Source organism: Narcine bancroftii, chromosome 14 (genome assembly GCF_036971445.1).
Source record: "Narcine bancroftii isolate sNarBan1 chromosome 14, sNarBan1.hap1, whole genome shotgun sequence".
In the NCBI taxonomy this organism is placed as follows: Eukaryota; Metazoa; Chordata; class Chondrichthyes; order Torpediniformes; family Narcinidae; genus Narcine; species Narcine bancroftii.
Window position 1 is genome coordinate 45,284,840 of NC_091482.1, and position 13,797 is coordinate 45,298,636.

The following is a 13,797-nucleotide window of genomic DNA, read 5'->3' on the forward strand; positions in this document are numbered from 1 at the left end:
TTCTCGCAGACTTCCTCACTGGAGACCATCCCCCAGTCTTGGGTTCAAAAGGTAATGTACTCAATGGAGGAGGGGGAAGCAAAGGATTTTCTCTATAAATGGAGTTTCAAATCATTAAACAAAAAGACGGATAACCCCATTCTAATACATATGATTGGAACATGACAAGAAATTAATGAATGTATCAGAAACTAAAAGCACCATTGTGTAAAAATGTGTTATTATGAATGAACATGGGCAATAGAATATTAAATTTGTGGTATGACAAAGGTAAAATATATTAACGTCTATTGCAAGGAAGGAACTTCTATGTCCTTCGAACAATTAAAACACAAATATGGAGTGCCCAGTGGGACCTTCTTCTGTTTTCTCCACCTTAGATCAATTCTTAAGAGAAAGATGACCCCACCTGAAATTAGTGAAACTGAATGAACGGTCTGGATGCGGAATACACCCAAATTTATGACAAAAGTGTACTATGCGCTCCAGAGCAAAAGTGTAAAACCAGGGTTGCAGAAGTCAAGGGAAAGATGGGAGTCGGACTTGGGTGTGGTGATTTCAGAAAGAAGCTGGTCATATTGATGTAACGACAGCATGATAACAATTATAAATGCAAGATATGGGCTGGTTCAGTATAATTTTTTACACCAATTATATCCTACCCCACAGAAGTTACACAAATCAAAAGCTGAAATTTTCAGAGTTGTGGGACTGAGACAGGATTTTTTCTATATGCCACATAGTCTTGCGTGAAATTGAGGCCATTTTGTCCAGAAATTGCAGAAAAGTTAAACAGGATAACAGGAGTGGCCTTCACAGGTGACCATTAGGTAATTTCATGGAAATAAGCGACAAATTGACCAAATATGAAATCTCATTTATAAAAATAACACTGGCAGTAGCAAAAAAATGTATCACGATCACTTGGAAGTCCGACTCCCCTCTACTTATAGCACGATGGACTGTGGAAATGAACAGCTGTTTTACCTATAGAAAAATATCACATATAACTTGAGGAATAAATATTACACTCTTGTAAAGGTCTAGCAGCCGTTCCTGGACCAAATAGGGGCCCAGATACAGTAATAAAAAGGAACAAAAAAGGGTATAGAATGCAAAAACGTAGTTTTCCAAACTGTACTCTATATACTTAAAATATATGTAAGCTCTGACGATGAATGGATCTGTATGTATGGGAGGGGAGGAGTGGGGAAGAGAGGGACTGTTTTTTTTTAACTTTTTTGTGTTTGTGAGAAAAAGTTTAATATATTGTAGACATAAAATGTCATTATGTATAATATTGGAAAAAATCAAGAATAAAATATTCCTCAAAAAATTTAACACAAACTCACCAAAATGTAATTTTTAATGCTTGGATCAATTCCTAAAAACAAAACAACTTAAATCATTTAGAAATTCTTGAACCTTTCAGCTATGTTATCTTTAGCCTTCCATTCCACGTCACCTCCAGTAATGTCTGATGTGCTTCATTTAGCCTTTTTAATGTCCTGACTCCAATAAAACATCTGCTCACAATTTTAGGAATGCCCCCCACCTTAAGCCCCTAAAATCCAGGAGGCATAAAGACAACCACATCATGCGCCAACACTCTGCTCTGCCAAAATTTCACATTACAGAACCAAAAATAACTATCAGCATTTTTTTTTAATTCTCATCTATCTTCAAGCTCTATACAGTACCTTTTAGTTTGTACCTCCATGTGTTCAGGTAGCTCCACCATTTCCCCTTCTTGTGCACCAAATACAAGTCAAGTCTTCTTGCCCAGTATTGAAATGAAGCAAATTTCTTGTGTCTCATTCACATTCTACAATATAATATTTTGTATTTCTTTGGACAGAAAATTGGGCTCTTGTCAGTTTTATTCAAACTCTTTTGACTTATTGTTGGGAGAGAGGAAACACGATACTGGTGATATACTTATTTCCACAAAACCATCAGTCCATTCAAACATTCTGAAGTGATCTTAACTGCATTTATTGGTTGGCTCAGGTTCTTGAAATGTGGTCTTGCAGTATCAAGGCCTGCTAAAACTCATTGCCTCCAAAAGCTGGATAATTAAGGATATTTATTCCAGTTTAAAGGTATTTTTTTCAGGCATGTAGAGAACAAAATTATTTTAGCCTAAGGGGAATATAAATCTGAAGTTAAAAGAGATAGGATAACCAGAAGCCCAGTTGATGATGATATTTTATAGTCACAGAGAGAAGAACAATGCATAATTGCACTGAAATTCCTGCTTGTTGCAACTTCACAGGTATGTAAAATATAATGTATAAATTACCACACAAGAGTAAAAAGGACAATAAATATAAAAGAATAGATGCAGTTGGAGCCAAAAAAAAAAGGAGGTTCCAACAGCATAAGCAAATCTTTGGTGGCCCTTGAGTAATTTCACGATTAGGGGAGTACAGAAAGGTTCACGGTCTTGGAGCCTAGATGGGGGGGGGTGGGGGGGGAGAGCTGCTGTTCTTGAACCTAGAGGTTCCAGACTTTAGTACGGATCTTCTGCCTGAAGGTAGCAGCAAAAAGAAAGTGCTGCTCAAATGATGTGGATCCTTTATGATGCTGCCTGTCTTTTGGGGGCAGTGCTTCACGTCATTATATTCAATGAATGGGAGGTCAGAGCCCATGATGGAGATGTCTGTGTCTCCCATTTTCTACAGCCTTGTGCATACCCAGACACTCGAGTTTCCAAACCATATATGATGCAACCAGGCAGTATATTTTCCACAGTGCATCTGGATAGAGGATTTTGAATCACCTCCTTAGAAAGTAGGGTTGCTTTGATGTGCTGGCTCCAAAAGAGGTCCTCCAATAGGTGGATGCCCAGGAATTTGAAGGTTCAAACCCTTTCCACTGCCATACACTCAATGAAGACAGGTGTAGGGTCCTTCAGCCTCTCCTTCCTAAAGTCCACAGTAAGTTCCTTGATCTTGCAGATATTGAGAGCACGATTGTGGTTCTGGCACCTCCCTACCAGGTTCTTGTTCTCCAAACTATATTCTGACTCATCATTTCCAGTCGTTTGGCCCCAATGATAATGGTGGCAACAGTAAATTTATAGATTGTGTTGGAGCCAAACCTGGCCCTGACATAGTGAGTGTTGAACAGGGAACTAAGAAAGCGTATTTGAGGTGTCCCTATATTGATGGTCAATGAGAAGAAGGTGATTTTTCAAATCTATGCTCCTTAGGACTTTTCTGATCAGGATCTACTTGCAAAGGAAGGAACAGTCCAAGGTCCCTGAATTTAATTATTAGTTTCGCTGGTATGATGGAGTATGAACAACAGGCTGTGATCTAACACAGAGCAGAGAGCCAGCGAGAAGATAGCCGTTGTTGACTTGGTGTGGCAGTAGGCTAATTGTAATGTATCCAGGTTCTTCCTGAGGCAAGAATTGATTTGCACCATAAAGCATTTCATCACAAATGCCAGTGGTCTTTGGGGCAGGTTCTTGGACACTAGTGGGATGGATGTCCTTTTTGAAGTACATGTGAACCTCAGATTGCAGCAGTGAGATGATGAAAATATGTGTCGAAACTCAAGCCAATTGGTGTGCAATTTTAAGGATGTGGCCAGGTACACTCTCTTTATTCTCTCTCTTTATGTCGTCCTCTGACTGGGAGCACAGAGTCACAGGGGGCTGATGAGGGTGCATCATGAGTGGGCCTTCACAGGGTCTCAGTAACGAATTAGAATATTAGTATATTGTACAGCGTTAGCTTAGGATCATTTCAGTTATCAACCATTTCAATTCCCTTCATCATTCTCACATCTGTCCTTTGCCAAGTGCAAACTTTGGGACCAATACATGTTATTCCTCCTGGACAGCAGAAAGTCTGACAGCATAAACATTAATGTTTCTAATTTTAGATAACAACCCCACTACCTTTGTCTCAATCCACTGGTTCTTCCTCTTCTTTAACTACTCCCATATTTAAGTCATCAAGTTTATTGTCATCTGATTGTTCAAGTACAATCTGAAGAAACAGGATTCTCTGGTTCTCGGTGCAAAACATGCAGACACACAACCAGACATAACACAAAAACATTCAGATAAGCAATATATTTGCAGGACAAGCATTCATATCTACAAATAAATAGATATTGTTTCATGAATATGAGAGTCTCAGATGGATAATCTGAGCAGTTCCTTTGGTTGTTCACATTCTCACTACCTGTGAGAAGAAGCTGTACCTCAGCCTGGTGGTACTGGCTCTGATACTCTTGTATTCTCTTCCCTGATGGGAGCAGCTAAAAGATGCTGTGTGCAGGGATGAAGGGGTCCTCAATGATTTTGTGCACGCTCTTCAGACAACAATCCCGGTAGATCATGTCGATGGGGGGCGGGGGGGGGAGGAAATGTAGACTCCAATGATCCTCTCAGCCATCCTTATGGTCCTGTGGATTGTTCTACAATCCATTTCTCTGCAGCAACTGTACCCCACTGTGATGCAGCCGGCCAGGACGCCCTTGATAGAGCTCCAATAGAAGGCTGACATAATGGTGGCTGGTAGCCTTGCCTGTTTCAGCCTTTTCAGGAAGTGCACTTGCTGTTGTGCCTTCCTGAGAAGTGAGGAGATTTTGAGTGTCTAGCATAGGATACTAGTTAAGTGAACTCCAAGGAACTTGATACTTTCCACTCTCTACTACAGAGTTGTTGATGTGTAGTGGAGGGTGATATTCCTGGTCCTCCTGAAGTCCACGATCATCTCCTTTGTCTTGTCCTTGTTGAAACTCAGGTTGTTTCTCTCGCACCATTTCATGAGATTTTCCACCTCTTCTCTGTAGTGCGACTCGACGCTGATGAGGCCGACGACTGTTGTGTCATCTGCAAACATGATGACACTGTTGGAGCTGGATCTGGCCATCCAGTCATGGGTTAGTAGCGTGAACGGGAGTGGGCTACTCTAACTTCTCCCCCCAATTGTATCTTCCTCTGTCTCTCCACTTCTCTCACCTTCTATCCAAACCACTCTTAGCCCCTTCCCAGCTTCTTCCACCCCAGTCCCTTATCAACTTTAATTTCAAAATAGCCTGATCTGAAACATTGACAGAAGTTTCTACTCATGTGTGCTGCAGAATTCATCCAGCAGCTCATTGTTAGTCATTAGTTGGTGCATTAAGTATGTAACTCAGGAGGTCAGAAGCTGAATCAAACTTTGGTGAGCCACATTTGGAGTACTGTGTGTAATTTTAGTTGCTTCATTATTGGAAGGATGTGCAGGCTTTCATGAGGGTGCAGAAGAGATATTCCCTGGATTAGAAAGATGGAAAGGTTGGGAAATCTTAGATTGCTTTCTCTGAGTGTTAGAAGATGAGGGGTGACCTAATAGAGTCATATAAAATTATGAGAGCCATGGCCTAGGTCATTGGACATTTTGCGCAGGTGGAAATGCCAAGTACTAGTTGGTATAGCTTTAAGCTGATAGAGAAATTACAGAAGAATTGTAAGGCAAGTTTCTTTTTGACACAGAGCAGTAAATGCCTGCAGTGCATTGCTGGAGAAGCAATGAAAGATGATCATATTTCAGAGGAATTTAGACAGACACATGAACAGGCAGGGAATGGAAGAATATGGACGACGTGGTGTTTAAAGTGGCCTGAAGGACCTGTGTTGTATGTTCTATGGTTGATGAACTTGAAATCTTTGTAAATTGTACAAAAGCCGATCCCTCAGATTTGACTCTTCCTTGTGAAACTGGAAAAAGCTGCTGGCGTCGCTATTGTAGGCCTCTTCAAAACTGGATTTGTGGAAGGATTTTGGATTAGTTTCAGGGATAATATATTTAATAATTTTCTAACAGATATTTTAAGTCCAATATCATGCTATTTTATTTTTATTCATACTTATTTGAGTCGCTTTTTCCTAAATGATACCGTTTGTCAGGTTGCCATTCAAAGTAGACATGATGAAGTGCTCTGGTCAATTTCACTGCAAAAATATTTTTTTTAAGTAATTGTTTAATTAAACAATTACTTTAAAATCAGATGTTTTAGTATATCAGTGGACCTGCACCACTCATGGAAGATTTTTTTTTTGTCCTGAGCGCATCAATTAGAGTCCTGAAAACATCAGTTAGTGTTGGTGGAAAAAAATGTAGGCAACATGCATTGCACCAACTATCTTGATGTTTTTTGCATGTCAACAGTGAGGCTTATGCATCAGCTGTGGGAGTGGGGGAAGATAACATTAGAAATGCACGGAATAAATATGTCGACTCAATTTGGGTATTCGAATCCTATATATAATTTGTCACCTTAACTCAACTGGTTGCATTTTTTTGCTCCCTACAAACCTTGGAGGTAAATAATACATCAAGGTTTAAAGTAGAAAATTCTAGTAATGTGCATCAATACGATCAGCCATGATCGTATTGAATGGCGGAGCAGGCTTGATGGGCCATTTTTGGCCTACTCCTGTTCCTACTTCCTATGTTCCTATCTCTCTTTTTAAAGTACTGTACTCAATAATAATCAATTATTCCTGGTCAATCAGGGTGTTGGGGTTAAGAAAGAGGGGAGAATGATGCAAAATTAAAACTCAGTTCAAAATAATGGCAAAATAAAGGTCTTGCAAATTGAATGAATTTCACATATTTGTCAAAAATATCTGGTGGAGCAATTGTTTGAGCATTTTTGTTGAATGAATGAATACTAATAGCAATGACAAGTGACAAATCTTTGCTGAACGAGGGACGTCTTCAGTCAGTGCTGAATTACTTACTTAGTAGGGTTGGTATTCCAACTTCAGATCATGATTCAATGCCTCTATGGAATTGCCTGTGCAGCAATGCATCCATAGAACTCTGTCTTCAACAGAGAGGGGCAGTTGAAGGTCAATGCAAGGTTATTGGGTCTCAAGGAATGGGAGCAGCATTTTTTTTAATTGCTGATGAACAGGGGAGGAAAATTTCCGTAATTTGAGGTTAAATATCTGCTCAAATGTCATGTGGCAAAAGTGATTAAAGTAATCGGCAATTAGATGTGCAACTTGTAAAGTATGTTCTGCAGATCTAATTTGAAACTTAGCAATCTCACTAAAGAGACACTTACTTCACAAATAACCAAATATTATTTTTAAATTCTCCACACTTGTGTAATGATTTTTTTGGAAAATGAGCTGACTGGTACAATGCATTTCCCCTTATCCAAAATTCCGTTAACAGAAATGTTCCATTAACCAAACTTTTTTGCGGCGCCGACATGAGATCACAAGTTGAAAAAAATTATCACCTGACTTGCCCATGTGGGGCTCTGAAATTCTTTCAGCACCAGTTTTGATTATAATAACAATTTTAAAAAAAATCTTTGCTTCTGGTTGGGATGATGCCAAATAGACTTGGCTCCAAGTCTTCAGCCACGGCATCTCCATTATCAACATCGGGTGTGGAGCCGCCGCATCAAAAAAGTTGCCTTGGACTCCTGGGCAAGAACAGGACCTCGGGCCCAAGGGGGGCAGCAGTGGTGGAGTGGCATTGGGGATCAGTGGGAAAGGTGTCGGGGACTGGTGATAGCTGATGTTACTGTGCTTTTTTTTGAGTTTTTTTTGGTTTTGTTCCAATAACCAAAAACTGTCCGGTCCCCAGCATTTTGGATAAGGGGAAACGTACTGTAATAAATTACTTCTGTTGTGAACAATTGCAAACAAGAAGCTCAATACCATCCAGGATATAGCTGCCCGCTTGACCATTAACTCATGGATCGCTGAAGCATAGTAGGGCAGCTCGTAACATCTGCAGGGCGGACTGTAGAATCTTAACGATACTCCTTCGAAATGAATAGAGTCAAGAAAAAATGTAGTAATTGCTTCAGTTTGTTTTGTGTAAATAACAGACAATCTAAAAATAACTGGATGGTCACAAAATTCATGACGAGTGAGGTATAGTATTATAAACTTTGCCTTTTTTCTTTTTTGGAAAATCTTATTTAATTTCACATATGCATTAAAGCTTGTACATAAATTTCTTGTTCAAAAATATTAAAAATAACTACATAGTTATTTTGAACATTTTTTCCCTCTCCTCCCCTCAGTAACCCGATAGAAAAGAAGGAAAAAAAGAAAGAAACATCTAGATATTATTTATAAAAACTTTACTAAAGCTATCAAATAAAATCTAACACATCACAATTTTTAGGAGACGGAAGGCTCAGGTTGGGCGATTACAACCTAATTCCTACAATTTATAAATATGATTACCAAATCTTTTCAAAAATTTCAAATTTATTATGTAACTTATATGTTATCTTTTCAAGTGGTATCCAACTCCCTATTTCAGTCTGGCCATCTCCCCATTCCCAAATACACATGTGACTTCAAAGTTACTGCCACACATTTTCTAGCTACTGCTAAGGCTATTTTAATAAATTTTTTTTGATATTTATTTAATTTCAATTTTGTGTCAAAAATATTTCCAAGTAAAAAAAAATTTGGATCTTGAGGAAATTTAACTTTTGTAACTCTTTCCAAAAATAAACCCAGTTCTGTCCAAAAGGGTCTTAATTTTGAACATTCCCACGTAGAATGTAAAAAAAGTACCTATTTCTTTATTACATCTAAAACATTTATCTGAAAAATTAGAATTTAATCCATTTAATTTCTGTGGAGTATGATGTAGTTGATGTAAAAAATTATGTTGTACCATTCTATATCGGACATTAATTGTATATTAGTTATACTATCCTGACCAAGTTTTAACGAAGTTCCTCTTGAATATCTATTTTTAAATTATTTTCCCATCTTTGTCTTGATTTATGAACTCCTGGTTTATACATTCCTTTTTGCAAAATTATATACATAATTGAAACAAACTTTTTAATATTTATATCTGTGATTAATTGTTCAAAATAACTTTGTTCAGGTAATATCAAATCTGGACCTGTTATCTCTTAAATCTGCCTTTAATTGATAATGAGAATATTGTTTTGTATTCCATACTTACTTTTCTCAACTCTTTTTATTCTTCCCTGCAATTGTGCCGATATTAGAAAAAAATCAATTCTGGAATAAGAGTCGTGCCTTTTCGAATAAAACTGCCTTTTTTCTGATAATAATGATGACACCAGGGTCTTGGTGTTTGGCCCGGCCTCCCACAGCTTTCTGCTCTTCAGACAGCCATTGAGAGTCACACGTCATGGAATAGTCCTTTTGTCCCAACTAGTCAATGCCAAACTGGTATTCTGACCTAATTCTATTTGCCTACACCTCTAAATCTATATTCCTCTAAGTATATTCCTCTATCCATAAATCTGCCCAAATTGTTATTGTAACTGCTTCTATAGTTTCCTCTCGCATCTCATTCCAGATGCAGACCACCTTCTGCGTGAAAAAAAACAATGACCCCTCAGGTCTCTCCTAAATCTTTTCCCTCTCAACTTTAACCCATGTCCTCTAATTCTAGAATAATTACCCCGGGGAAAATACTGTTCACTTTATTCATGCCCTTCATAATTTTCTACACCCTCCATTGCTCTCAGTAATAAAAATTCAACCGATTGTCATATGTCTTCTTCATCTTATCCACCTGAGTTTCTACTTCCTGTACCCCGAGTTTGCTCTATCCTACAACACTCTTCAGGGCCCCACCATTCACTGTGCATGTCCTGACCTGGTTTGACTTGCACCTCATACTTAAATTCCATTTACCACCCACCCAACTGATCAAGATTCTGTCTTAAACTTAATGTCCTTCCTCACTGCCCACCACACCACCAATTTTGTGTCATCCGCAAATTTACTGATTAAGTTAACTGCATTCCTATCAAAATGATTAATAGGACAAACTGCAGTGGACCCAGTACACAGACCCTGCACCACACCAGTGAACACAGGTCTCCAATCAGAAAAAAATCCTTCCACTATTACCCTCTTCCTCCTTCCATGTACCGTAAAATCCTTGTTATCCACAGTTCAAAGAAGTGACAAAAAAATTTCAGAAACTAAATGGGTAAAAAATACAGGTTTAAAATTGGTGCGCTTTGCCATTAGTTCTCCATTCATGCAACACACAGTCTCAAGCAACCAGAAAATTCACTTATCCTGCATCTATCAATCCCTGTCGATACCACATCGAAGAGTTTTACTGCAGTCAATTTGAATCCAATGGGCCAACTCACCTTGGATCCCATATGATTTAACCATCCGGACTAATCTGCCATTTGGAACATTGTCCTTGCTAAAGTCAACATATACAACTATCTGATTCGTGAGACACAATCTGCCATGCACGAATCCATGCTGACCATCACCAGTCAGTCCCTGCCTGCTGGATTCTGTCCCTCAGAATCCCCTCCAGCAACTTTGTCAAGCTCACTGGCCTGTAGTGTTGCTTATCCTTGCTGTTCCTTTTAAACAACAGCACAAAATTAGCCACCCTCCAATCTTCCGGCACTTCACCCAATGCCAAAACTATCGCAAAAGGGCCTTCTTCTGTTTCTTCCCTAGTTTTCCACAAGGCACGCGGATCCATTTCATCAGGCTCTGTTGATTTGTCCACTTTAATAAGTGATATCCAGTGTTAAAGAAGAGGCTGGGTGGGCCCCAGCAACATTTTTGAACACTGGAACTTGTCAGTAATTCTGGGCATGTGCCAGGTTTGAGGCAGGAAAGTATCCTACCACATCAAGGTAAATTGGACACCTAACTTTCAAATTGGACTCACACAGCAGAATGGGAAACCTGCTTCATATTTAAGTTTTCCAGGGGACCTTGTGCATAAATCTTTGAAAGAGGAGAAGAAATTGATAGAATTGTTCTGAAAGACAATTGGAAGCAAAGTTTTGTTCAAAGATGAACAAAGTAAAAAGAAAATAATAATTCCAAGCTTTACGGATCTCATAGAGGTACTGTTCAGATCTTGTCACTACGCTACACAGAGGATGCTAAACCTTTCAAGTGGATGCAAAGGAGATTTATTGGATTAATTAGGGCATTGTGGTTAGTGCAACACTATGTCAGCGCCAATGACCCGGGTTTGAATCCGGGTGTCGGTAAGAAGTTTGTACATTCTCCCCGTGTCTGTGTGGGTTTCATCCAGGTGCTCCAATTTTCTGCCACTATTCAAAACATATGGGACTGTAGGTTAATTTGGGCAAAATTGGAAAGAGCTTCAGTTGCGCAAAGTTCAGAAACTTGAGATTGTATTTTTCAAAAGTGAGGGAGCAAGTTAGAAGTATCAATAGAGTTAAGAACAGGTTTTGATTGCATTCATGGGTCCAAGGAACCATTCCGAGGTTTCATAACAAAAGGACTCGAATTGTGTCAATTGATGAGCAATCTTAGAGCCATGGGATGAATGATTTGGCACAGAGAATTATGCATGGAATGCGATACTGAAATGGAGAGTGGGAATAGTAGTTGCCTTCTAAAGGGAGTTGCAAGGAAAAAGTGCAGGACTTGAGGGAAGTACTGGGTTAAATTAGATAGGCTTTTCACTGGGTTGATGAGTTGAATGAATTTGCTGTTTTGACCCTCTTTAAAAGTTTTCATGGTAAAAGTGTCATACACTATTTTGGTTGATTTGTTTTAAGCTTTAATTGTTGAGATACATTGCATCTACATGGTGACATTAATATTACATTAATATTTATTGTAATGCTCAGAGTTAAAACCTCTGCTTAATATTTCTCCTCACTAACATCTGAATCCCTGGAAGGCCTATTCTGAGTTTATTCATTACAACTGTGATCGAGTGAGGTGAGCTTTTCAAGTTTCTCTCTGACATATGGTTCCAATGAAGGATGTTCTTAGGAACATGGCAGGAAAGAATTGTGATTCAAACAACTTTGAATTAATTTTAGGAGGAACATTTTACTTTTGTACTGTTGGATTCTTACAAGCTTATTCAGATGTGGATATTTTGGGGAGGTATGGAATGTTAGATGTTGCTGTAAAGTTGGAGGGAGCACTGAAAACTGTTGGTTTTTAACATATTTGGTTTTCTAGATAATTTCAATCAATATCCTCATGTTAAACAACACTTGAAGATCAGTGAACATATGAGTACTGTAAGCAGGACAGAATATTAATCTTTGTGCAGTGGTTGTGAGATGCCATATTTGAATAAAAAGCAAATAAAATGCAACGGAATTAGTATTCAAACCAAATTTGAAGCTGCCACCCAACCTGCTCCTGAGTTCTGTGTTGGCGCTTGTTGGAATTGCAGCACAAAAATTATAGCGATCATTATTAGCAACTACATTTCTGTCCAAGCAAGCTTTAGTAATACGGTATGTTTCCAATTATCTGAAATGCTCTCTCGGTTAAGCGGATTTTTCGGCTATTTGGGAATTTTCTCTAAAGCAGCCCAGTAGCATCAGGAGAATGCTTGTATTGGCTATCGCCGAATCCCGGCACCTCCCCACCTTTGTTGCCAATCCTGCCCAGGAGCCCGAGGTCCCCATTCCTGCCCAGGAGCCCAGGGTTTCACCTCACCTGTAAGTGGTAGGAGGTTGTCCTCCAGCAGAACCTTACCGACCCCGCTTAAAAGGGTATTTGACATAGGAAGCTGGGAGAGAGCGGCTCGCGTGGGCGAGCGGAGAGAGAGAGCGCGCTTGGGCGGGTGAGTAGGAGAGAGCAGCAGCGTGGTTTGGACGGGAAAGCGGGAAGAAAGCACGGCTCAGGTGGGCAAGCAGGGAGAATTCAAATTCTGAGAATACCACAATGCAATTTATCACAAAGTTGCAGTAACTCATGACAAAAAAAATGGCAATTTATAAGTAAATAATCAGTGCTAATCCTTTCTTTCAATGTGTAACCTGTGGACAAATGTCTCCTTTGTAAAACTGATTCCCAGTAGCCCCACTTGAGCGCGGTGGGTACATTTCTTTTGAACTTTTTTTTCAAATTGTGACCTTTTGTCTCACCTGAAAAACTTTCAGATATTTGGTTGATCAGTTTTCAGTTAATCGGAAACATACTGTAGTTGATTTAAGCTGTTTGATTTGCTTAGCTTTTGTGGTACAGTATTCGTATTAATCCATTTTGCTTCTTGTTATGTCTTGGCTTTACCAGAAAAACCGGGTTGAACAGCAACTTCATGAGCATTTGCAAGATGCAATGTCTTTCTTAAAGGATGTCTGTGAGGTAGTACTACTCTTTCAGCGGTGCATTTCCTGGTTTACTGTTCTAGACCTGTAGACCATCTGCATGAATGCCAACAATGTTTTCCTTCTGGCTGAGGTCCACATTTTATGTTTTAACCATTTTGATTTATTTAAAGATACACATCCAAGAAAGAAGCATGTCAAGGAACATCTTAATATTTCTTTCTTGTGTTGAAAAAATTATAACTGATCAAATTGCCTTCCCAAAATAAATGATTTCCTTTAATGTGCACATTTTTAAAACTTTCCTTTCCTCAGATATCCTATTTATAATTTGAAACATATTTCAAATGCCTATGGCTGCTGTTGAAACCATTTGTTTTGTTTCAATTTCTTTCATATCTTATTCATGACATATCTATTAAGCAACCTGCTGTGAGTTTGCCTTATCAGAATTGTTGCCTTAGCACTTCTTCATTCAGAGTCTTCTTCCCCGGCAGCAAACTCGAATGGAGGATCGCTTAGACAGGCTGGATGATGCCATCCACGTTCTCAGAAACCACGCAGTTGGGCCTTCAACTAGCATGTCTGGTGACATGCACGGTTTACTGGGACCGTCGCAAAATGGGCCAATCGGAGGACTGAATTCCAACTTCGGAGCATCTGCACCGGTAACAGCCAGTCGACAAGCATCAATGGTAATTTTGTATTAACACAAGTTAAATTTAAATG

General features: G+C 39.1%; 1 protein-coding gene across 15 annotated transcripts in view; it reads left to right on the forward strand.

Annotated features, from left to right (window-relative positions):
• Positions 1-13,797, forward strand: part of tcf12 (transcription factor 12) — a 354,049-nt gene that overhangs the window by 302,339 nt on the left and 37,913 nt on the right. For 11 of the 15 annotated variants that reach the window (XR_011348679.1, XM_069910856.1, XM_069910855.1 and 8 more), the window contains 3 exons: positions 2,216-2,275; positions 4,813-4,902; positions 13,566-13,763. The exons of 1 other annotated variant lie outside the window; for it this stretch is intronic. Coding sequence is in view for 13 of the 14 variants with exons in the window: in XM_069910856.1 (XP_069766957.1) it covers positions 2,216-2,275; positions 4,813-4,902; positions 13,566-13,763 (348 nt within the window). In the remaining variant the exon portion in view is untranslated. The remainder of the gene's footprint in view (positions 1-2,215; positions 2,276-4,812; positions 4,903-13,565; positions 13,764-13,797) is intronic. 3 more of the 15 variants (XM_069910862.1, XM_069910863.1, XM_069910861.1) reach the window with 2 other exon arrangements.